This window comes from Phyllobates terribilis, unplaced genomic scaffold, assembly GCF_046119375.1.
Source record: "Phyllobates terribilis strain yellow unplaced genomic scaffold, ASM4611937v1 Scaffold_3__8_contigs__length_932513732, whole genome shotgun sequence".
Classification (NCBI taxonomy): domain Eukaryota; kingdom Metazoa; phylum Chordata; class Amphibia; order Anura; family Dendrobatidae; genus Phyllobates; species Phyllobates terribilis.
The window spans coordinates 242,531,881-242,558,276 of NW_027362763.1; the positions used below are offsets into that span (position 1 = coordinate 242,531,881).

The window sequence follows — 26,396 nt, forward strand, 5'->3', positions numbered from 1 at the left end:
TCCAAACTTCCTCCTTTACAAGTAAGACTCAAGATACAGACTGTCGGAAACGGAACTGATAACCACAGAATGTGCAATGTTATGTTCGTCTACCTCTAACTTTATATAAAGGTCCATGGAAAAAAAACACCTATAAGAATCTATATGCAAGTATTACCCATGAAGTCTACCTTACATATTATCACTAAATAATACCCACACACAACCACTGCCATTTCCCTCAATGCAAGGAAGGTTTCGTTTCATAACTGATGTCTACAGTTTCTTTACGATAAAATCTGGTTAGTCACACCCTAAGGCATGGAAGCAGAGGAGCTGGATGCCCATGATTAGCATTTGGCTGTTTGATGTTATGTTACCATAAAGTCTTGTGAATAGGTATGATGTATAGTAACTTATTAGCCCCTACTCTGGAGGAAAAGCATGAAGACACACATGGTGACTCCCCTTAGTGCAGACTTAGTAGATAGTGATCCACTGATAATAACAAGATCAAATCTTAACAAGTGCAGATGTAGCTAACATTGGTTTGTCACTAAATATTTTGTGATTATATATGATATATATAGTTGTAGTCTGTTACAATTATCAATAATACTAAATATACTATACATCTGAGTAGCTTAAAAACAAATTCGATAAATGACTATCTTCCATTTTTCCAAAAAACAAACAATAGTGAAAACGGAAAGTATCATCACCTACACAGCTCAATCTTGGAAGCCCCCCTTGATATACTCTTCTCACGGTTTTCCGCTTTTTCCATGCTTCTGGGCACTGCTCCCTCCTGAACACTTTCCCCTTCAAGCTCATTGTATTGAGGAGCACAGTTTCCATAGCCAGGTTGCATGTGAAACCTTGAGCCTTTCTTACAGCTATGCAGAACAGAACTCTGACACACTTGTAAAAGGGAAGTGTCATTAACCCTCATACTGCAAGGAAGAAGCGCTGCTCACACCTTCCAATAAGACCAAAGTTTACATTTACATAAACAGGCTTAACTTAGCAACAATGTACGCATGAGTAACATGTATCTGCGGTGGTTCTGTAGGGGAAAAAATATAACTAGCACTTATGTGCAGTATTTGCCTTCTTCCACACATCTTCCATTATTGGCAATACTCATTAGTAAAATGTATGTTAATTTATTATACACTTTTTAACACTTATGTCAGCCTGAACAGTTCAGAAATGTGTAGAAAATAAATCAACAATGTAAGTAAAATGTGCATTAATTTATTTCTACATACACTGCTCAAAAAATGAAGGGAACACTTCCACATCAAAGTATAACCTCCAATAAACTCAATTAAAGGGGTTTTCCCATGAACAAAAGTACATTTTAATCAATAGATCTTGGAATAATAATTTCCACAATAGGAGCCATTTGAAGCCCATCGCAACTTTATTGTTACAAAATATACTCATGGCATTGGTTTCAGAACAATTTCTAAAGTACTGAAGGTTACAGTGAGCACTGTTGGGGCTATAATCCAGAATTGGAAAGAACATCATTTCACCATAATCCGGCCACGACCAGGTGCTCCCCGCAAGATTTCAGACAAAGGAGTGAAAAGAATTAGCAGAAGAGTTGTCCAAGAGCCAAGGACCATCTGTGGAGAGCTACAGAAAGACCTGGAATCTACAGGTACAATTGTTTGAAAGAAAACTATAAGTAATGTACTCAACCTCCATGGCTTGTATGCACGCTCACCACGCAAGGCTCCAGTGCTGAACAGAAAGCATGTTCAAGCGCGTTTAAAGTTTGCTCAACAACATTAAGACAAGACTGTGAAATACTGGGAGAATAAAGTATAAAGCAAAATTTAATTCTTTGGATGCCATAATACAAACTATATTTGGAGGCCAAAAGTCACTGCATATCACCCCAAAAACACCATACCAACAGTAATGTTTGGAGGTGGCAAAATCATGGTGTGGGGCTGTACTTCAGCATATGGCACTTTCAAACTTCATATAATTGAAGGAAGGATGAATGGACAAATGTACCGAGACATTCTTAATATAAATCAGCCATCTGCCAGGATGATGAACATGAAACAAGGGGGGACATTTCAGCAAGACAATGATCCCAAACACACAGCCAAGGAAACTCCCACCAATCACCTGACCTGAATCCAATAGAAAATTTATCGAAGGAACCAAAGCTCAGAGTTCATAGAAGGAGCCAATAGATCTTGGAATAATAATAATTTCCACAATTGGATATGTTTAAAAAATGTTCCTGTGCCGAGATAATCTTATAAATGTGCCCCTGCTGTGTATTGTGTAATGGAAGTGTCTGACCGTACAGGAACATGGTCTGATCAAACCACATCTCCTGGGCAGGGGAGGAAGCAAAAGAGAGAGTATAGACATTACAACACAGGATCACAGCTGATTCTTTCTGTGAGGTAAAACATTTCACTGCTTGTTTTTATATAGGAGGCTATGTGGGGGCTCATACTATATATAGGAGGCAGTGGCGTAACCAGAGTCTGATGGGCCCCGTTGCAAGATTTGGACCGGGCCCCTCCTGATTTTTTTTAAAAATACATATATATATACAGTGCCTACAAGTAGTATTCAACCCCCTGCAGATTTAGCTGGTTGACACATGCGGAATTAACTTGGCATTGTGACATTTGTACTGTAGATCAGCCTGGAAGTGGGAAATGCACTGCAGCAAATTTATTTATTTATTTTTTTTAAAACGTAAAAAGTTAATTCAGAGTGTCATTTATTATTCAACCCCTCAAACCACAAGAATTCTGTTTGGTCCCCCTAAAGTATTAAGAAGTAGTTCAGGCACCAAGAATAATGAGCTTCACATGTGTGGATTAAAGATGTCTTTTGCCAGCCTTTTCTGACTATTTAAGACCCTCCCCAAACTTGTGAACAGCACTCAGACATGGTCAACATGGGAAAGACAAAGGAGCATTCCAAGGCCATCAGAGACAAGATCGTGGAGGGTCACAAGGCTGGCAAGGGGTACAAAACCCTTTCCAAGGAGTTGGGCCTACCTGTCTCCACTGTTGGGAGCATTATCCGTAAGTGGAAGGCTTATGGAACTACTGTTAGCCTTCCACGGCCAGGACAGCCTTTGAAAGTGTCCTCCCGTGCCGAGGCCAGGCTTGTCCGAAGAGTCAAGGCTAACCCAAGGACAACAAGGAAGGAGCTCCGGGAAGATCTCATGGCAGTGGGGACATTGGTTTCAGACAATACCATAAGTAACGTACTCCACCGCAATGGTCTCCGTTCCAGACGAGCCCGTAAGGTACCTTTACTTTCAAAGCGTCATGTCAAGGCTCGTCTAAAGTTTGCTCATGATCACTTGGAGGACTCTGAGACAGACTAGTTCAAGATTCTATGGTCTGATGAGACCAAGATCGAGATCTTTGGTGCCAACCACACACGTGACGTTTGGAGACTGGATGGCACTGCATACGATCCCAAGAAAACCATCCCTACAGTCAAGCATGGTGGTGGCAGCATCATGCTGTGAGGCTGTTTCTCTGCCAAGGGGCCAGGCCATCTGGTCCGCATTCATGGGAAGATGAATAGCACGGCCTTTCTGGAGATTTTGGCCAAGAACCTCCGCTCCTCCATCAAGGATCTTAAGATGGGTCGAAATTTCATCTTCCAACAAGACAACGACCCAAAGCACACAGCCAAGAAAACCAAGGCCTGGTTCAATAGGGAAAAAGTCAAGGTGTTGGAGTGGCCTAGTCAGTCTCCTGACCTTAACCCAAATGAAAACTTGTGGAAGGAGCTCAAGAATAAAGTCCACATGAGACACCCAAAGAACCAAGATAACTTGGAGAAGATCTGCATGGAGGAGTGGGCCAAGATAACTCCACAGACCTGTGCCGGCCTGATCAGGTCTTATAAAAGACGATTATTAGCTGTAATTGCAAACAAGGGTTATTCCACAAAATATTAAACATAGGGGTTGTATAATAATTGACCCACACTTTTATGTTTAAAATTTAATAAAATTCAACTGAGCAACATAACTTTTTGGTTTGTAAGATTTATGCTTCTGTTCATAAAACCTACTCTCGTTTGCAGTTTGAAGGCTCTAACTTATTTGCATCTTATCAAACCAGCTAAATCAGCAGGGGGTTGAATACTACTTGTAGGCACTGTATATATATATATATATATATGTATATATATATATATACAGTATATATAACAGCTCAGATTAGAGACCAGGTCAATGCCACACAGAGTTCTAGCAGCAGACACATCTCTGCAACAACTGTTAAGAGAAGACTTTGTGCAGCAGGCCTTCATGGTAAAATAGCTGCTAGGAAACCACTGCTAAGGACAGGCAACAAGCAGAAGAGGCTTGTTTGGGCTAAAGAACACAAGGAATGGACATCAGAACAGTGGAAATCTGTGCTTTGGTCTGATGAGTCCAAATTTGAGATCTTTGGTTCCAACCACCGTGTCTTTGTGCGATGCAGAAAAGGTGAACGGATGTACTCTACATGCCTGGTTCCCACCGTGAAGCATGGAGGAGGAGGTGTGATGGTGTGGGGGTGCTTTGCTGGTGACACTGTTGGGGATTTATTCAAAATTGAAGGCATACTGAACCAGCATGGCTACCACAGCATCTTGCAGCGGCATGCTATTCCATCGGGTTTGCGTTTAGTTGGACCATCATTTATTTTTCAACAGGACAATGACCCCAAACACACCTCCAGGCTGTGTAAGGGCTATTTGACCAAGAAGGAGAGTGATGGGGTGCTACGCCAGATGACCTGGCCTCCACAGTCACCAGACCTGAACCCAATCGAGATGGTTTGGGGTGAGCTGGACCGCAGAGTGAAGGCAAAAGGGCCAACAAGTGCTAAGCATCTCTGGGAACTCCTTCAAGATTGTTGGAAGACCATTTCCGGTGACTACCTCTTGAAGCTCATCAAGAGAATGCCAAGAGTGTGCAAAGCAGTCATCAAAGCAAAAGGTGGCTACTTTGAAGAACCTAGAATATAAGACATATTTTCAGTTGTTTCACACTTTTTTTTGCTAAGTATATAATTCCACATGTGTTAATTCATAGTTTTGATGCCTTCAGTGTGAATGTACAATTTTCATAGTCATTAAAATACAGAAAAATCTTTAAATGAGAAGGTGTGTCCAAACTTTTGGTCTGTACTGTATATATATATATATATATATATATATATATATATATATATATTGCTATATTTTCCATCCTGGTATATATATCCCTCATTATGGTATATGCGCCCTCCATCCTGGTATATGTCCCTTATCTTGTGCCTCATTCTGGTATATACAGTTCTGCTGAAACCTTTACATACCCCGGCAGAATTTTTCCTTTCTTGGCCTTGTTTCAGAGAATATGAATGATAGCAAAAAAACTTTTTCTCCACTCATGGTTATTGGTTGGGTGAAGCCATTTATTGTCAAACTCCTGTGTTTTCTCTTTTTAAATCTTAATGACAACTAAAAACATCCAAATGACCCTGATCAAAAGTTCACATACCCTGGTGATTTTGGCCTGATAACATGAACAGAATTTGACACAAATGTGTTTGAATGGCTGCTAAAAGTAACATCCTCACCTGTGACCTGTTTGCTTGTAATCAGTGTGTGTGCATAAAAGCTGAGTGAGTTTCTGGGATAAAGACAGACTCTTGCATCTTTCATCCAGCCACTGACATTTCTGGATTGCGAGTCATGAGGAAAACAAAAGAATTGTCAACAGATCTACAGGAAAAGGTAGTTGAACTGTATAACACAGGAAAGGGATACAAAAAAATCCAAGGAATTGATAATGCCAGTCAGCAGCGTTCAAACTGTGATTAACAAATGGAAAATCAGGAGCTCTGGAAAAACCAAACCACGGTCAGGTAGACCAACAAAAATTTCAGCGAAGACTGCTAGGAAAATTGTTCGGGATGCAAAGAAAAACCCACAAATAACATCAGCTGAATTTCAGGACTCTGAAAACTAGTGGTGTGCCTGTTTCAAGATGCACAATAAGGAGGCACTTGAAGAAAAATGGGCTGCATGGTCTAGTCACCAGACGAAAGCTGTTACTGTGCAAATGCCACAAAGTATCTCGACTACAATACGCCAAACAGCACAGAGACAAGCGTCAAAACTTCTGGAGCAAGGTAATTTCGAGTCATGAGACCAAAATTGAACTTTTTGGCCACATAAACGTTACATTTGGAGAGAGGTCAACAAGGCCTATGATGAAAGGAACACCATTCCTACAGTAAAACACTGAGGTGGATAGCTGATGTTTTGGGGATGTGTGAGCTACAAAGGCACAGGAAACTTGGTAAAAGTTGAAGGAAAGATGAATGCAGCACGTTATCAGCAAATACTAGAGGCAAATTTGCACTCATCAGCCTGGAAGCTGCACATGGCACGTACTTGGACGTTCCAACATGACAATGATCCAAAACACAAGGCCAAGTCGACCTGTCATTGGCTATAGCAGAACAAAGTGAAGGTTCTGGAGTGGCCATCTCAGTCTCCTGACCTCAATATCATTGAGCCACTCTGGGAAGATCTCAAGTGCGCACTTCATGCTAGATATCGCAGGAATTCACAGGATCTGGAGGCTTTTTGCCAAGAAGAATGGGCAGCTTTACCATCTGAGAAAATAAAGAACCTCATCCACAACTACCACAAAAGACTTCAAGCTGTCATTGATGTTAGAGGGGGCAACACACAGTATTAAGAACTGGGGTATGTGAACTTTTGATCAGGGTCAATTGGATGTTTTTGGTTGTCATTAAGATTTAAAAAAAGAAACCACAGTAGCTTGACAATAAATGGCTTCACCCAACCAATAAATGTGAGTGGAGAAAAAGTATTTTTGTAATCCTTCATATTCTCTGAAACAAGGCCAAGAAAGGAAAAATTCTGCCGGGGTATGTAAACTTTTGAGCACAACTGTATATCCCCCATCCTGGTATATATTCCCCGTTCTGCTGCTGTTCTTTAATGTATATAAAGGGGGTGAACAAAGAAGTCATGGGGCTCTATAGCAGAAGTATAATGCACAGCCCATAGTCCTCCCTATAGTATAATGCACTCTCCATAGTCCTCCTTATAGTATAGTGCACCCGACCTTAGTCCTCCATATAGTATAATGCACCCCATAGTATACAGACATTAAAGCATGGGATTTTTTTAAACACATCCAATACTGTGTGCTTGGGATCATTGTCTTGATGAAATGTGCAACTTTGTCTCAGTACATTTGTCCATTTATCCCTTCTTCAATTATATGAAGTTTGCAAGTGCCGTATGCTGAAATACAGCCCCACACCATGATGTTCCCACCTCCAAACTTTACTGTTGGTATGGTGTTTTTGGGGTGATTTGCAGTGACTTTTGGCCTCCAAATATGGTGTGTATTATGGCATCCAGAGTTCCAATTTTGCTCTGTACTATATTCTCCCAGTATTTCACAGTCTTGTCTAAATGTTTTTGAGCAAACTTTAAACGCGCTTGAACATGCTTTCCGTTCAGCAATGGAGTCTTGTGTGGTGAGCGTGCATACAGGCCATGGAGGTTGAGTACATTACTTATAGTTTTCTTTAAAACAATTGTACCTGTAGATTTTAGGTCTTTCTGTAGTTCTCTATAGCTGGTCTTTGGCTCTTGGACAACTCTTCTGATAATTCTTTTCTCTCCCCTGTCTGAAATCTTGCAAGAGCACCTGGTCATGGCCGGTTTATGGTGAAATTATGCTCTTTCCACTTCTGGATTATAGCCCCAACAGTGCTCACTGAAACCTTCAGTACTTTAGAAATTGTTTTGTAACCAATGCCATGAGTATATTTTGCAACATTAAAGTTGCGATGGGCTTCAGATGGCTCCTATTGTGGAAATTGTTATTATTCCAAGACCTTAGATTGAACACAATTCTAGTAAATCCTCAAAGCTGCAGAAGTATAAGACAGTGTAGTAGATCAACTCACTTGGTAGTACATAGAGGTACACAGGAACACTGTCTCTTTAAATCATCTGCTGAGTTTATTAAGAGAACTGCATAAACCATGGCAATGTTAGCAAAAACAAACTCAGCCTTCCTGGCTTAACAGGAAAAACAAAACATAACCATAATGTATGGCACATTTCTTATTGCTACGGGTAACCGCCCGCTTCAGAACAAACAATCCCAGGTTTGTCTTTCCTTCATATGACAAAAAAGCTCAGAGCTTTCACCTCCAGGCCCATCCCACACCAAATGCTCTGAAAGGCTGGGATTTTATCCTCTGAGTTCTTCCCTTTCTACAGGTGTTTATTCACCCTAGCACTAAGATGGCTGCTTAACCTCTTTCTATACTTCGTGTGCTGGAACTCTTTTTCTATGTTTATATCACTGGCGCTAACAATCTTAGTGTTACACATCTTCTCTCCAGTACTACTTTGCCAGTGTCCTTGTCACATATTCCCCCCTCTTCCCAAAGCCTTAGGTTTTGGCACCTTCAGTCACCAAACAGGGATGTCTAAACAGGGCATCTGTGTTGACGTGTAGCTTAGCAGGCCTGTGTTCCACATGAAAGTCAAAATCCTGTAGCCCTGAGTTTCAATTCTTGGAATGCCATCTCTGCTTCATGATCACAGTCTTCGTGCCCTTAAGAAGGTTGGTCAGGGCTGCGGCTATCATGACAAAATTAGGGATACACCGCTGACAGTATCCCACCATTCCCAGAAATGCCTGAAGTTGTTCCTTGGAGACCGGTTTCGGACAATTTTAAAATGCTTCCACCTTATTCACTTGCAGCTTTACTTTGTTTTTTTTTAATGATGTAGCCCAGGTATCTTCCCTTCTTTTTCCCGATGGTACACTTCTTTGGGTTTATGGTAAACCCCACTTTCCTCGGCGCATCCAGCACAGCCTAGACTTTCTGCAGATGACTTACCCAATCAGGGCTGAATATCACAATATCACCGAGGTAAGCTGCGAACTACTTTTTGTGAGGGGCTTAGGTCCGGTCTATGGCCCTCCAGAATGTAGCTAGGGCTCCTTGCAGCCCGAAAGGAATTCTGGTATACTGGAAGCAACCATCAGGTGTACAAGAGGAAGTCTTCTCCTTTGCACTTTGAGAGAGAAGGTTTTGGGAGTAACCTTTCGTTACATCCAGTCCAGGGTGGTGATGTATCTGGCTGACCTTAGCTTCTCTATGATATCATCAATGTAGGGCATTGAAAACATAAAAAAAAATTACATAAATGTGGTACTGCTGCAAACGTACTGCTCCAAAGAATAAAGCTGCCTTATCAATTTTACCACACAAGTAACAACAAAAAAAATCCTGAATTGTTGTTTTTTGTTTATTCCGCCTCCCAAAAATCTGAATAGAAAGCGATCAAAAAATGTAATTTGCCAAAAAGTGTTACCAATAAAAACGTCAACTCGTCCCCCAAAAAACAAGCCGTTACATAACTCTGTCGGCCGAAATATGGAAAAATTATAGCTCTCTAAATATGGAGATGCAAACATTAGTTTTTGCAAAAAAAAAGCGTCTTTTAGTGAGTGACAGTTGTCAATCATAAAAACCCGATATGAATCTGGCATCGCTGTAATCACACCGACCCGAAGAATAAAGTCGTTTATTCACTTTTATACTGCACAAGGAACTACATAAAAAATATATAAAACCAATTCTTCACCTGCTGCTGATTTGTGTATTCTGCCTCCCAAAGATCGCAGTAAGGCTCGGCGCATTTGTAAACTGCGCTCTGCGCTGGGCGCTCACACCGGGGTTTCCGTGTAAATCTCTGAAATACGTGATTCAGACGGAAACCCCTGACGGAAGATTCCCTGTAATGAGACAGATGGAGGCACTGTGGACGGCGTCTGACCTATGATCCAGCTGGGTCCATCTTTTTAGGTGTAAATAAAAGCGTGGTCAGCCACAGTTTTGTGCACCTCTGAAAAGAAGGATAACGCTGAACAGAGGCCAGATGGAGTCCAGAGTAACTCTGCTGCCTTGTCTCATTATAGTGAATGGATCCCTCCAGGGTTTCATCTGAATCACGTCATTTGGAGATTTAGATGGAAACCTCAAAGTAAGTGCTCAGTGTAGAGCGCAGGATAAATGTGATCTAAAATGTTATGTAAAATGTTCCCAATAAAAGCTTCACATAAAAGCCCCCACTCAGGTCTGTCATGTGTTAATGGAAATCTAGGGGGGTTTCCATGTTACGGGTAGTACAAAGGCTCTGGAAAAGCTAAATGGCTCCTCGCCCCCCAAAAGAAATCCAGTAAATTCTGTGCTCCCAAATCCAAATCCCCCCTCCCTTCTGAGCACCGCAGTGTGTCTAAACCACATTTAGTGTCCACATGTTTGGCAGGGGTATAATTTTCAAAATGGGGTCACTTGGGGGATTCTGCTCTTCTAGCATTTAGGGGCTCTGTATATGGGGTACGCAAACTATTCTAGGAAAATTTGCGCTCTAGGAGGCAAATAGCGCTGCGTCCCTCCTGAGTGTCGGCGTGTGGCCAAGCAGTACTGTACAGTCACATGTGAGGTATTGCCACATTCAGCAGAAATTATGGGACAAATTTTGGTGCCATTTTTATCCATTATCCAGTGTGAAAATGTCAAATCTGGGGCTAAAACAACATTTTTGCGGTAAATTATTTTTTACTCACTGCCCAATGGAATAAAATTCTGTGACACACCCTTGGTGTCAGTATGATCACTGCACCCCTATATGAGTTCATTGAGAGGTGTAGTTTGTAAAATGGGGTCATTTATGGGGGAATCTGCTGTTATGGCACCTCAGGGGATCTCCTAGTGGGTCATGGCACCCTCAAACCATAACAGTAAAATCTGTACTATAATATGGTGCTCCTTCCTTTCTGACCTTTGCACTGTGCCTCAAAAAGAGTTGCCAATTACATGTGGGATATTGGCGTGCTCAGGAGAAATTGAACAACAAAATGAGAGGTCAATTTTCTCCTGTTACCCTTGTGAAAATAAAAAAATTGGGGCTAAAAATAAATTTTTGTGATTTTTTTTCCACATCTCTATGTTATAAACTTCTGTGAAGCACCTGGGGATTCAAAGTGCTCATCATACATCTAGATAAGTTCATTGAGGGGTCTAGTTTCCTAAATGGGGTCACTTGTGGGGGGTTTCCACTGTTTAGGCACATCAGGGGCTCTCCAAACGCAACATGGAGTCCGCTAATTATTCTAGCAAATTTTGAATTCAAAAAGTCAAATGGCGCTCCTTCACTACCGAACCCTGCCATGCGCCCAAACAGTAGTTTTCCGCCACATATTTGGTATCAGCATGTTGAGGAGAAATTGGACAATACATTTTGGGGTCCATTTTTATCTGTTACCCTTGTGAAAATAAAAAAAAATTGGTCTAAATTTAATATTTTGTGAAAAAAAGTTAAATGTTAATTTTTTTTCTTCCACATTGCTTCAGTTCCAGTGAAGCATCTGAAGGGTTAATAAACTTCTTGAATGTGGTTTTGAGCACCTTGAGGGGTGGTTTTTAGAATGGTGTCAATTTTGGGTATTTTCTGTCATACTGACACCTCAAAGTGACTTCAAATGTGATGTGGTCCCTAAAAAAATGGTTTTGTAAATTTTGTTGGAAAATGAGAAATCGCTGGTCAACTTTTAACCCTTTTAGCTCCCTAACCAAAAACTATTTTGGTTCCAAAATTGTGCTGATGTAAAGTAGACATGTGGAAAATGTTATTTATTAACTATTTTGTGTGACAAATCTCTCTGATTTCAGGGCATAACAATTCATAGTTTGAAAATTGCAAAATGTTAAAAATTTTTGCCAAATTTCTGTTTATTTTACAAATAAACGCAAGTCATATCAAATAAATTTTACCACAATCATGAAGTGCAATATGTCACGATAAAACAGTCATAGAATCAGCGGGATCCGTTGAAGCGTTCCAGAGGTATACCGCATAAAGTGACAGTGGTCAGAATTGAAAAAATTGGCCTGGTCATTAACGTACAAAGTGGCTCGGTCCTTAAGGGGTTAATTTCTATGGAAGTTATGCATAGTGCAGAATCTCTCAGCTGTTTTTATAACTCCGGCTCAGGTGGCCGTAACCTAGAAGCTTTTATTCCAATCTTGAACATGAAAGACGAAAAAATAACCCTTAAAAAGAAACAGAAAAATACTAATGAATAAATATATAAATATCTTTATTAGTGTATCTGTTGTAAATGTGGGTTTGGTACATACAGATGCCCGATAATTACACAGCAGGGCCCCGTTATACGGTTTGGTGTATTATTTGTTTTGCACATGTATATACGTAATAGCTGAAAATATACAAACTACTCATTACTAATTAATTGTCCATTTCAGTCGGATTGGCTATTCAGATTTCTCTTAGCTTTTTCCTTGCTGCTTTGCAACCTCAATGGAAAATACACTCATGTTATACTCCCAGACGCCAGAATAGTAAATCTGTCAGGCCGGATAATAACACAGAAGTGGGAGGTCTGTTGCTAAAAAAAAACAGATCGGCGGTTCAGAGCCCTAGAAAATCTGGGTGAACTTCTCTGGATGTCATTCGCCGTTCCAAGAAACATATCATTTATGAAGAGGAAACACAAAAATCATAAAGCCCCATATCAAAACTCAGAATGGGTCAAACCCCACATACAAATGGGACGTGCCACCAGAGAAGAAATCTGGACAGCAGAACAGTTTGATCATTTTGCTTTATATATATTACTATGCTTTACTAAATAATATTTGCAGACTTGCAAAATAACTTCTGTGCCTTGAAAAGTCAATCAGAGCTATAAAAATCCTTAGTGAGCCGCTGTAGGAAAATGCTATGAATGTGAGCCCTCGTGGGCAAGGTCCTCTCTCCTCCCGTACCAGTCAGTGACTCGGATTGTTCAAGATTATTGTACATGTTTTTTTATTATATATACCCTTTCACATGGAATAAATGGGGCTATAATAATAAATAATAATGACTATGTGACTGTAAGAACAGTTCAGTACTAGTCCAGCCCTATAGTAACCATTGTGTGGTCAGTTCCTCTGCCGCCACAACCATTAACCCATGGCAGGCAATGATTGTGGTCAACAGTGGCACATTTTCTGTTGCTCAATGTATCAAAATCTTTATATAAAACAGGATAAATGTACTTGGAATTCAATTGTCAAAGCCTATAAATGTGTTACTAAAAGTCTGCTCCAATTCACTGCTTCCCGATGACTAATTGATGAGTTGTATATACATAAAGTACATCAATGAAAATAATTAGGCACATACTGGAAATACCTGCAATCTCTCTAATTTTGTTTATGCCCATTATTACAGTATAATGGTATGCCCACCATACGTTACAGATATTTTTTCTAGATTTTCTGGGAAGAAAATCTGCAATATCTTACAGTAAAAAAATCTCATCATCTTTGCTAGTACTGTAATAAGCTGTTGATTTTACCAAATCTCATTCACACGTTGCGAAAACCCCCACTGTGGTGCAGGTCAACTATACGCTCGTTGTTTTAGTTCAGTTCACATTTGTTAATGATTGGGTGTAAATTGTGGAAAATCTGGGACAAAATTAGTTTGTAAAACGTGTGGATTTTGCACTGAATTACACCACAAAACTGCAGTCATTTTTTTTTGCATTTCCATCCCACACGCATGTACTTTACACTAAAGTACACAGTGTTTAGCAGCGTTTTCATTTATGACTTATAAAAAGATCTGTGATTGTCATGCATTTTCGCATTTTTTGTAGCTTTTTTTAATACTCATTTTTTACTGTGGAAAAGCCTATAGGAAAACATGTTAAAAAAGTTAACAAACCTAGTGCTACATTTAGCAAAAAATTTCAGGTTCCATTAAAAAAAATGTGAAAAAAAAACCCAAAGCGACAAAAGACTTGCTGTTTGATTTACATTTCATATTTACCCACTGATTTCCAGTCAATATCTGGCCACAGAGTCTTTTGCACACTAAATATTGCAAAATATTACATCTACAAAATATTTGTAAAAATATTACAGATTCTTTTAACTCCTTAATGATCAATGATATGTTATTATGAGGCCTTATTCCCTATCAGTACTGTAAAACTGATATACATACTCAACTCTCTGCACTCCCTCCGCTCAGCTGCTTAAAGGGACTGATCATCTTGGGTGAGGCATGGGGCCTCTTCATTGTTACACTGCTTAGTAGCCACTGGGCTGGGTATTGCAGCTTTCTTCCATTCACTCCACAGTTTACAATCTCCAGATGTACATAATAGCAGCTGCAAAAATGTGACACTAGTGCCAAGAGTGTTCCCACATTATGCCCACATATTTCTTTCCTTTCCTCCATTAATGAGTCTTTCAGAATGTACTGTACAGCGAATGATAAAATGCATGTGTATGCGGACTCCATATGTGTGGCACCTGATGTATGGCAGCTCATGCGGCTCTGTGCAGCCTCCGAGCACTGCGGTACAGTACAGGCTTTGTGCACACTGCTCAACTGTTGTTATGAATTTTAACACATCTAAAAAAATTCAGAATTTTGCTTATTGTAGTGAAACTAACCCTAGAGAGAAGATGATCTCGGGTGCAGGTGAGGCACAGTCTGGGTACAGGACGTCTTTTTCAGGCAGGTAAACCTGCCAAGATTTTCAAGAGGAAAATGCTCCAAGAAAGGCTGGAATTATTTCCTGAAGTGTCTTTTTCTCACATTTTGAGTGTTTTTTTGATGTTTTTGACTGTCGGTGGTTTTTTTTAGCTTTTTTCCAGCAATTTGTGACATCTTTTTCTGTATGTTTTTAATTCCATTGAACAATGAAGAATCCACTAGTGTTTTTTCAAGCAAAAGTGCTACCAAAGCAGTCAAAAAGATCTTTTTCAGAGTGGATAACACTTGTTTTAACCGACTGGTATCTTTGGAAACCTGAAGTGGTTAAAAGATGCGCAAAAGACTGAACATATGAACAGCAGGGTATTTTTACATAGAAATGCTTATGATCATTCTTTTGAGTGTTTTATGGGAGCTTTTTCGGGTGGGTGGGATCTGCCCCAAAAAGATGTTGTGTGCACATACACTTAGGGCGATCCATGAGCACCCACTGACTGTATGATTTCAGAAATATACAGTATGTTTGACTCGGAAACTCTGCAGCATTTCAGAAAAAGAAAAAAAAAACGTTAAAACTCTCTGGGGGCCGATCCACACAGGAGACCGGTCGGGAAGGCGGAGGTGGGCCTCCAGCGGCTCCTCCCTGCTCACCCCCCTTGAGTGGCAGGTCTCTCTCTGCGGGCGCATATAGGGAGACGTGTCCATCATTGACAGTCAATCCAACTTGTACCTGGCCGACTTTTTTTTTTTTTTAATTATAAGTTTTTATTGAAAGATTTAGATATTTTACAGAATAAAGAAGAAAAAAAATTCAGAGAAAACAAGACAATATACAGTATAAATTAGATATACTGTGTTTCAGTGGAAACAATTTAAATCAATTGTAGAGCATATAATAAGACAAATTCTTAGATTATATAGTTTGTAAATCATAAGATTGAGTTAATTATTTTATATTAGAACATTTCAAAGACATGGGGAGACAGACAAAACTAACACTAGACGTGAGGGTAGGGGGGAGGCGTGGGAGTTGGGGTATAGAAGTGGAGAGAGAATTGAACAAATCAGAAGGTATGCTTTTTCATAGGTTCAAGGGTATCCAAAAGGTGTCCCAAGGAGACCAGACTAGATTAAATTTTTCAATCCTATTCTCGTTCATGGCAATGCGATATTCATAATTTTTAATGTCCTTTATTCTAGTATATAGATCTAGAAGGGAGGGGGAAGGTCTGTATCCAGTGGGATACTATCAGGCACCGTGCAGCTGTCAGGATATACAAGATGAGTTTGATTATTTTTCTGGATTTAACCTGAGGAAATAGGTTCAGTAAGAAAATCTGAGGCTCTAACGGTAAGGTCAGATCAAAGATTTGCCTAATTACAGATTGAACAGAAGTCCAAAATGGAGTTATAAGGGGACAGACCCAAAATATATGAAAGGCAGTTCCCATTGTTAGAGTACATCGCCAGCATGTTGAGGGGTCAAGTTTATGTAAATGTTCTGGAGTGTAATACCAAAAGTGTAAGAGTTTCTATTGATTTTCTTTGTAAGTGATACAAGATACTGTAATGACTGCTCTAGACCAAACAAGTTGCCACTCCATCTCATCCAGAGCTCTTCCCAGGAAACCCTCCCATTTAAGCATGTATGGATGCCTAATCAGGGGGTCATCATCAGGCCTTTGTAGAATGGCATACAGATCAGAGATTAAGCCCTTTGTTGAGGGACCGGTTCTACAGAGACGTTCAAATGGAGTTGGACTGGAAACCCGCAGGGCATGAAACAGGGATGAAGTGTAATGTCTAATTTTGATATACTAAAATAGTCATATGTAAGTAAGTTTCTTGTTACCTGGTTGGTTATATCTGTGAAATTAAATATCTCTGTGTGGGACCAGATATACGTCAAAGAAGGAGTCAATCCCTCTGGGAAGCCTGGATGATAGAGGAAGGATGTAAGGGGTGAATTAGTAGATGCTAGTTTAAATTTTTAGAACAGGTCTTCCAAATATTCCTGGTAAGGTTCATTGTGCCTAATTATTAATTTGAAGGGGGATTATAGGGGATGTTCCATAACAGAGAATTAAGATGTGCAGGTGAAAGCCATCATTTTTTATTTCCATCCACTCCTGGCTGAATTTTAAAGTACCGTATTTTGCGGATTATAAAACGCACTTTTTTCCCCCCAAATTTGGGAGGAAAAAGGTGGTGCATCTTATAATGCGAACTTACGGTTTACCTGGGGGGGCAGTGTCGGATCGGGGTCCCAGATACAGGAGGTTGGTGGCGGCTGCGGCGGAAGTGGGGCGATACTGTGGGCCCCCGGTGGTGGTGGGGCGACGCTGTGGCCCCATCCTCAGAAGTCGGCGGTGAGCACAGGCAAGGTTCCCTATTCCGTACATAGTGTTGTGCTTCAGCAAAATGGTCGCTGGAGCATACGCAGACTGAGATCTCGGGAGACGAGATCTCGATCTGCGCATGCTCCGGTGGCCATTTTACCGAAGAACAGCGCAGGGCTATGTATGGGATAGGGAACTTTGCCTCCGCTCACCACTGACTTCTGAGGACGAGGACGCAGCATTGCCCCGCCACCACCAGGGCAGCAGCATCGCACCGCCACTGCCGGTGGCCCGCAGCAAATCCTGTGTTGAAGCGACTGTGATGGGAGCAGGTAGAGATAGCATATATCATGCCAACTCTCCTGAATTTTAATGGAGGATTTTGATTTTTTGCAAACAATTTGCAGCATTCCAAGCTCAAAGGGACATTTTTTACACAAAACCCACCCACAAATGTTGGTAATTATGAGATAGGTCTACTTCAGCAGTTATGATCACAGGACACAACAACTTGCTATGAATGTATTTACACTTGAGGTTTTTTCTGTGCCTTTGGAGCAGAAACTCTTCAATTAAAGCGAATAATTTTTAAACTCCTTGTGGTTTTCCAAAGTTTCTGTTCCAAAAACTCTGCAAACAAACTCGGTGTGAACACAGCCTAAGACCACTGGTGTCTGGTCTTATACCAGGAGAGGGCAGTGCAGTGAATTACAAAGAGCTGATGTTTTAATTATACAGGTCAATATTTCAAGCTAATATGGCAGCCACATTTTCAATCCCTTAAGAGCCAACTAATTTTATATTTTCATCTTTACATTCCGTATCATTAAACTGTTCCGCTTTTTTCGTTGACATGGCTGGCTGGGGACTTCTTTTTTATGGGACATGTTTTCAGTTTTTAGAATCTGGGGTATGCATCTGTTAGTGTTTTTTCTTTTAATTAATTTAATTGTGAAGGTACAAGCACATAAATACGGTCCTCCTATGGATTTTTTTCTTTTACACTGTTCTTTGGTTAACTAAATGAAGTGTTCATATTTAAAGTATCTCGCTTTTAGGCACATGGTGATACCAGACATGTGGGATTTATTTTATGTTGTACGTATTTAAAGCACCACTCCAGCGTTGTTGTTTTTTTCAGTGCTCGAGTAGTGCTACTAAACTAAGGTCCCTGCCCCTGTCTTAAATTTACCCGCCACTGTCTTCACCTTTATTCGGCGCTGCCCTGGTCCCACGTCGCCATCTTGTGACTGGCCGGAAGTCAGAAGCTACATGATAAGCTCTCAATGAAAGTCTATGGGAGCCAGGACGAGGCCAGAACGAGGCTCTAACAGTCTTTTATTGAGTTGTGACCTCCGACTCACTCCAGCAAACACTAGGGCTTCATGGAATCAAATACATTTTATTTCAATAAAAATAAGTTTTCTGTATATTTTTAATGATTTTATTTACACATTTTTTGTAATTTATAGGAAGCGCTGACAGAATTAATCAAACTGAAGTTTTCACCAGCCCCAGCAACTGATGCAATGGAGGTCTGTGATTTCATGAGCTCACTGACAGTTCACCCGAGATCATCATAATGAAAGTGTTCTTTGGGTGAGACAACTGACAGCTGCCCAGATCCTACATTTTTTGTTATTGTCACTAACACATCATAAGTATGTTCTCGCACTACTTCTCTCTATAGCAGGGGTTTCAAACTCGGCTGGGTATATGGGCCGCACATGGAAAAAATTTGAATTTGGGGGGCCGCATTCTTTGTTCAATGTGACATTTTTAGTGATACCATTTTTTTTGTATACACCTTTTGAACATTTTTGCCGTGTTTATTTTTTTATGGCTTGGGTCGTTATGGATGTGGCGATAATAAACGTGCACTTTTTTGTGTTTACTTTAGTTTACATATAAAACAGCATTTTTAGTGCCCAATATTTTTTCATGCTTTATTTTATTTTTTATTTTTTTTACAATTTTATTTCCCCCAATTGGCCACATACAGTAATATTGTCTCACAATTAGCATCATATAGTAATAATGGAAAACAACTTGTAGTAACGTTCCCCATCCAAGTCCCCATCTTGTACTAATGTGCCCCATCCAGGTCCCCATCCTGTGGCTATGTGCCCCATCCAGGTCCCCATCCTGTGGCAATGTTCCCCATCCAGGTCCCCATCTTGTGGCTCTGGTCCCCATCTTGTGGCTCTGGTCCCCATCTTGTGGCTCTGTGCCCCATGCAGGTCCCCATCTTGTGGATCTGTGCCCCATCCAGGTCCCCATCTTGTGGCTATGTGCCCCATCCAGGTCCCCATCTTGTGGCTCTGGTCCCCATCTTGTGGCTCTGTGCCCCATCCAGGTCCCCATCTTGTGGCTATGTGCCCCATCCAGGTCCACATCTTGAGGCTATGTGCCCCATCCAGGTCCACATCTTGAGGCTCTGTGCCCCATCCAGGTCCCCATCCTGTGGCTATGTGCCCCATCCAGGTCCCCTCTTGTGGCTATGTGCCCCCTGTGCTGTTCTTCACACACATAAAATAGAAAAAAAAAAAGATGATTCTCACCTGTCCTCCGTTCCCTCGGCGGCCTTCCTGCAGATGTGGCCCGCAGGCACCACAGAGTCCGACCCCTTGACGATCCCGACCTGGTCCAGGAGGAGCCGCCGACAGCAGCGCTGCATTGCCGCACAGAGACTGTCTCCCAGCACTGCATTTTCAATGTCAGCCGCCGGCCAATCAGAGGCCAGCAGCTGACATCTGCATATGACAATGACGTCATACTCGCTGCGCCGACACGCAGATATCAGCTGCTGGCCTCTGATTGGCCAGCGGCTGTCATTGGAAATGCAGTGCTGGGAATCAGTCTCTGTGTGGCAATTCAGCGCTGCTGTCGGCGGCTCCTCCTGGACCAGGTCGGGATCGTCAAGGGGTCTGTGCCTGCGGGCCGCATAAAGCAGCCTCAGGGGCCGCATGCGGGCCGCGGGCCGCGTGTTTGAGACCCCTGCTCTATAGCATACATTTCTTGATCTAACTAACCAGCTTGCTATTAATAGTTGGTGTGACATGATTAGCGTTTTGAGTAATAGCGCCATCCATCACAACGAAAAAAAATGCAGACTATGAACAGATTAAAATAAAAATAATGTTCCTGTTCTCCCTATTCTGTATGATGATGGTGATGATGTCACAACAGCTGGCGTATACGGAATAAAGCCGCTCAGTCACTTTTCATACAAGATTTTCCAACTGGCACCTGACAACGATCAAAACTGTCAGGCAGCTGGCAGCAATTGCTCTAAGTATCAGTAATATAAAATAGGTCTTTGCACTAATCACATGTAATAAATTATGATGACCTTCAGCTTAACCCCATTATTATCATTAACATCAGGTATAACATAAGGATACACTAATTACTCCTGAGTATAATATAGCGCAGCGGAAAGACTTGTGCCTGGAAGAAAAAATGAGTAAATTACTAAGAATATAATAACAATAAGGAAACAACAGATCATTTAGCAGTAATTACACAACCTCTGTCATGCAAAGCAAAGATCAGCTGTAATTAATGCATTAAATGACCCCATGCAAGTCTCCCAGTGATGCTTATGTACAGATGAATAAATGCATATAAAATCATATGGAGATTTATCACAGGTGCTCAGAGATGTTTCTAGTATTTAGAATAATGGAGGGGTCGGAAGCTGGAAATTACTGACTCAAATGCACTATTACAGACTCCAACTCCTTCATAAATAACTAACAATAAATAAATGTTACAATTTGCTACAATTACACTATTTTAAATTTTAGGCTGTGTGCACACATTATAGATTTGGTGCGTTTTTGCCATGCAGATTTTCTAGCAAAACCTGATGCAAGCAAAGTGAATTATAAACCTGAAGTGTCATTTGCATGTGCATTATTTTTGACTTGCCACCTAATCTGCAGCATGTCAATTCTCTGCGTTTTTGAGGCTGTGTTTTCCTGTCAAGAGATGCAGAAATGGGGCACAAATTTCTGCACACAAAATACTCAACGTGTGCACATACCCTTAGGATGCGTGGCCACTATGCATTTTTTTTAAGCGTTTTTGCCGCGGAATTTCCGCAGCAAAAACGCTTAAAAAAAGCTTGGTAATACGTGCCCCATGGTCCCCAATGATAATCCGCATGTGCTGTGCACATGCTGCGAAAATTTCCGCTGCGGATTATCATTGCGGAAAAATACGCAGCATGCCCATTAATTTTGCGGACACGCAGCGTTATTGCCACCATTGACTTGCATTGAAACGCATAATATCCATGTCAGCACATTTGCACACACGGATATTAAGCGATTCTATGTGCGGATGGTACCCGGGTTTGGAGAAGAGGAGACTGTCCTCCGGACCCGGGTACCATAGAACCTGTTAAAAAAGAATTTAAAATAAAAAATAAAGATTATACTTACCTTCTGATGGCCCCCGGTCTCCTCAGCGATGCATCCGGTCTGTTGTATGGATCGCGGTGGTGTGAGGACCTGCCATGACATCATTCAGTCATGTGACAGGTCACGCGACCGCTGACGTTGGCGGAGCGGAGAAAATACCGGGGGCCATCGGAAGGTAAGTATAATCTTCATTTTTTTACCATTTTTATTCTTTTTTTTAACTATTACTTGGTCACACTATATAAATTCATGCTGTTTGCATGAATTTATATAGTGTGACCAAGTTGTCAAGCACTTTTCCAAGTGATGCTAAAATCGCTTGGAAAAGCGCTTGATAACCCGCATGCAGAAATGCATGCAAAAACGCTTGACAAACACTTCTACCTGGCAGGAAAAACGCTTGTAAAAACCGCATGCGTTTTTCCTGCCAGGGAGAAGCGGAAAAAATATGTAGCATTTCTGCATCGTGGGCACATAGCTTTTGTGTCTCCCCTATTTCCTCATAGATTGTAAGCATGTGAGCAGGGCCTTCACTCCTATTAAAATCTGAGTTTTGCTTATTCTGTAATGTCTTCATTGTCTGTACAAGTCCCCCCCTAAAATTGTAAAGTGCTGCAGAATATGTTGGTGCTATAAAAATAAAAATTATTATTATTATTATTACACAAGCAAAGCACTGATTATATACAGTATCTCACTGACATATATCTTTCTATCTACAGTATATAGGATTGTTTTGTTAGAAAACTAGCTTTAAATGACGGAGAATTACTTGTATGTAAAAGCTGATGTTGAAAACGCATGTCATACGGATGACATACGAATGGTACGTGAGGAAAATTGCATTGTACTCGCATGACACTTCTCCTAATTTTCAGTAACATTAGAGCGATTTTATTTACGCGGACGAGGGCGAGCCCTCAATCAGAGAATCTTCCTTTTGTTTCTCATACATGGTTATGGAGGTCTCATAGATAGGACAAAAGACTATATGTAGAATATTGTCATGCATAGGGATGTAAGGTCTATTAACTATGTGTTATATTTCTATTTGGACTTAGCTCACAATGATGATTAATGCTGTTAGAATCATAGAATCATAGAATGGTAGAGTTGGAAGGGACCTCCTGGGTCATCTGGTCCAACCCCCTGCTCAAAGCAGGATTCACTAGATCATCTCAGACAGATGTCTGTCCAGCCTCTGTTTGAAGACGTCCATTGAAGGGGAACTCACCACCTCTCGTGGCAGCCTGTTCCACTCATTAATCACCCTGTCAAAAAGTTTTTTCTAATATCTAATCTGTGTCTCCTCCCATTTAGTTTCATCCCATTGCTTCTAGTCTTTCCTTGTGCAAAAGAGAATAAAGATGATCCTTCTACAATGTGACAGCCCTTGACATATTTGTAGACAGCTATTAAGTCTCCTCTCAGTCTTCTTTTTTGCAAGCTAAACATTCCCAAATCCTGCAACCGTTCCTCATAGGACATGGTTTGCAGACCAGTCACCATTCTGGTCGCTCTTCTCTGAACTTGCTCCAGTTTGTCTATGTCTTTTTTAAAATGTGGTGTTCTTGATCTTCATAGGATTTAACAACATTACTAGTAGAATGACGGGTAAGGGGAATGGGATTGAGGTCTATCAGGGGCCAAACCCCTACATTATTTGGTAGACTTTTTTTCACATTTTGCTGGTGATGAACATTGATTAGTATTAAGAGGAGATAATCATGGCTTTGAAAATGGCTTTAAAAATGTAGGATTTTAACATTCATTAGCATTATGAGGAGATAACTATAGTTTTAAAAAATAGTTTTTAAACTGTAGTACAGTACTGTACTGGATACAGTTTGAATAGCATATACTGATTACCTTAACTATATCTAACGCATACAAATCTTCTACTATAAATGCCATCTCCTAATTGTCATCATTAATCAGCATATACTGATTATTCTAATTATATCTAACGCATATGAATCTTTTATTAATGCCATCTCCTTATTGTCATCACCAATTCTATTTTTAGTGGCGTTTATCTTATTTTTCTTTCTTACCTTTTGTCACTCTCTTTCCATTTTCTTGTCATTATCTTTTTATTTTCATATATCCACCTAGGGAGCATCCTCTATACTCTTCTTCGTTATCCTCGATGGGTGCGCATGCGCGGCTGTCGGCGCTCATGGACTTCCGGTGGGTTGCACCGGGGAACGTCATGCGTCTCACGCTTGCGTTCCAAGCACCTAAACCGGAAGTCCGCCTTTTCATATATGAGAAGCCGTACGGCACGCATGCGCCCGCTACGTCGAACATCACGTGGGTGCCCCAACGCTAAATCATTGGTAGCAATGAGTATTTAAAGGTCCCAGCTGTCACATGGTAGTTACCGCCCCCAGGAAGAAGCGTGGCGAAACGGCCGTCGGGGTGCAGCGCCAGGACCACGGGGATACTACTCTCTCCTGTAAGTTAATCACCAGTTTGAGAAAGACTGAATTGTAACCTCCTTCTTGATAGTAATTTTTGTCACGGCTAGAACCACATATTTATACATTATACTTTGAGATATGTGAATCGTTCAGTCTGTGTCACAATGGATAGTGGGATATCATCAGCTTATATACGGCTTTGTAACCATTATAGCTGCTAGCACTAGACACCTTTTGTCTGTTGTTTTACATTTTTGTAAGGTCCGTTTCAGCAGATGGCACTGGACACTTTATCAATAGTTGCACTTTATGAGAAAGGAACTTGGATTTGGTGATTGATTAAATATATGCTCTAAACTCAGCAATAATATAAATTCACTGGTGTTGACTGATCCTATAGGTTTGAGACCTATACATAAACCCTGGTGCTGAACATTTTTCCTCCTGCTTAATTTTAAATATATTTCTTTTTTAATGGATTAAATAAAGGAAAAATTTTTTTAAAAATATGAATTGTCTATACTCTACTTTCCCTCTACCTATATGTGTAGTGGGTGTTGTGTGATGCAGGCAAGAAAGCATGATATCTCTATAAAGTCTCCTTATCAAACAGCACAATGTGTTCTTATATTAAGGATAATTGTGAAAAACTGATTTGTTATATGGAAAAAATAAGTTGATCTTTTCATCCCTGAAAACTGATTTTACACACTTGAAGGAAATAGTTATACATAAAGAGTAGCTAAAATAAAAAGCAGCTAAAATCCCCTTTGGGGACTCTTATAATTATCAAAGGGGCACAGTAGCAGTCAATGGGGGAATCATGGCTGGTAAATAGAAGGACTGTCAATGGGCTCCACACTCTGCATACCTTTGGGGTCACTGTGTCTCAGAATGTGGAAAGTGCTCTTTACCTGGTAATGTATGTACTTTGACTGGCCATAATAGTTCTTCACTTTTTTTTGGTGGTCTGTTGGTATTACATTGATAGTGGTCAGCAAAGGCTAGGGGCGCTGAATGTGGCCAACTAGTGTTTCTCACGAATGTTACTCCTCACAGACCCCGATGTAAAGAGTGCTGTAATTTTAGGCTATGGACCCCATGCATCATGTCCACTGTGTGCTTCCTGCAGTGGAGATACCGCACTGATATATCATCATTGCAAAGAAGGAGCAGGAGCCATGAATTCTACCCTTTGCATTGACAAGGATGAAATTCACACCTACATCCGCACCATGTCAATTTATTTCTCAAACCCGCAGTCGATTTACGCTGCAGATATTTTTCTTAAAAATCGAATGTACTTTGCTGGAACTCTAAAACAGAGGATTTTTTGCAAGAAAAGACACAGTGAAAAATCCACAGCTTTTTTGCTATGTCAGAATATAGCCTTAGGGTATATGCACATAGGACTTTTACATTGCAATGTGTGAAACCTGCAGTGAAGATCCACAGCACAAATTGTCATTTGGCAGATGTTGTATCCACAGCGCCGGTCATTTTTCACTGAGGAGTTTCTGCACAGAGCGTTAATGAAATCTGGTACTGTAATTAGTGCAGAATGGATTTTCTCCCAAAAGTTACAGTAAATATAAAAATTCCTCTCTATAGCAGGCTCATATTCACATACTAATAGCTAAAGTGAATGGCAGACTGACGCATGTGATTCTCTGATATAGGCCAGTTACAATAATCCTCTATTAGCTCATAGCTCCCTAATGGGGCAATAACAAAGGCTTGTCTAAGCCAGTAACTCCTTTAATATTGTACCACACAGAAGTTCAATGAATAAATAAAAGTCTAGCTTCTTATAAAGCTAATCCTGAACCTTCGAACATATTGAATTAAAGACCATATCTACAGAGTATTTATCAACAATTTGTACTTTAACCTACATTTAAGAGGTTTAAGGCTAGTATAAGGTGCCGGTACATGTAGTGCACCATGCCGGCTTACAGCCTATTGCTCACACCAATACTATTAGATCAAGGGGCTTCCAAGCACTATGTAAGTGCACCCCACAGGGAGACACCCATTACCCCACACCAACACGAGGGGCTGGCTTCATTCTGCAAAGATCAAAACATTTACTAGCCTCAGGTCTCCAATCTGAATGATTTTTCTAATACTGAAAAAATTGACCAATTTTCATCAGTCATTTATTTTTGGTCAGTGTCTGATGGTAATAACTTAGTTTTTCTCATATGCAAAAAATAAACTGATTAGGTTTTTTAAGCTCCACTAGCAAACAGTCCATGAAAATAAGACAGCACACGGATGGCTTTTGAGTACTGTCTGATTTTTCACAGACTGATAGGCTTGCATTGGCGCTGACCACTTGGTCCGCAAAAATACAGGGACATGTGAACAGTCCCAAAGACTATAATAGGTACAAGCTCTATCCGTGAAAAACACCTACTGAACTCGTATGTGAAAAACTGACATCTGAACTGAGCCCCTATCTGAGTAAATTTATAAGACTAAGCCGGCCTCCATGAATGGTCAGTGTGAGAGGAGGTCTCATCAGTATTACATCGTTTCATGGGGGATTGTTGCATCCTGTAGTGCATAAGTATTGTGACCAAACATTGGTAATC

The 26,396-nt window shown here is 40.7% G+C and overlaps 1 protein-coding gene across 6 annotated transcripts in view; it reads right to left on the bottom strand.

The window, feature by feature from the left end:
* The window catches only part of DOCK10 (dedicator of cytokinesis 10), a 401,433-nt gene that overhangs the window by 267,883 nt on the left and 107,154 nt on the right, over positions 1-26,396 (bottom strand). The window contains exon 1 of one of the 6 annotated variants that reach the window (XM_073674691.1): positions 706-899. The exons of the other annotated variants lie outside the window; for them this stretch is intronic. Coding sequence (XP_073530792.1) covers positions 706-837 — 132 coding nt within the window. The 5' untranslated portion in view covers positions 838-899. Of the gene's footprint in view, positions 1-705; positions 900-26,396 lie in introns of those variants that run through there. 6 annotated transcript variants of the gene reach the window in all.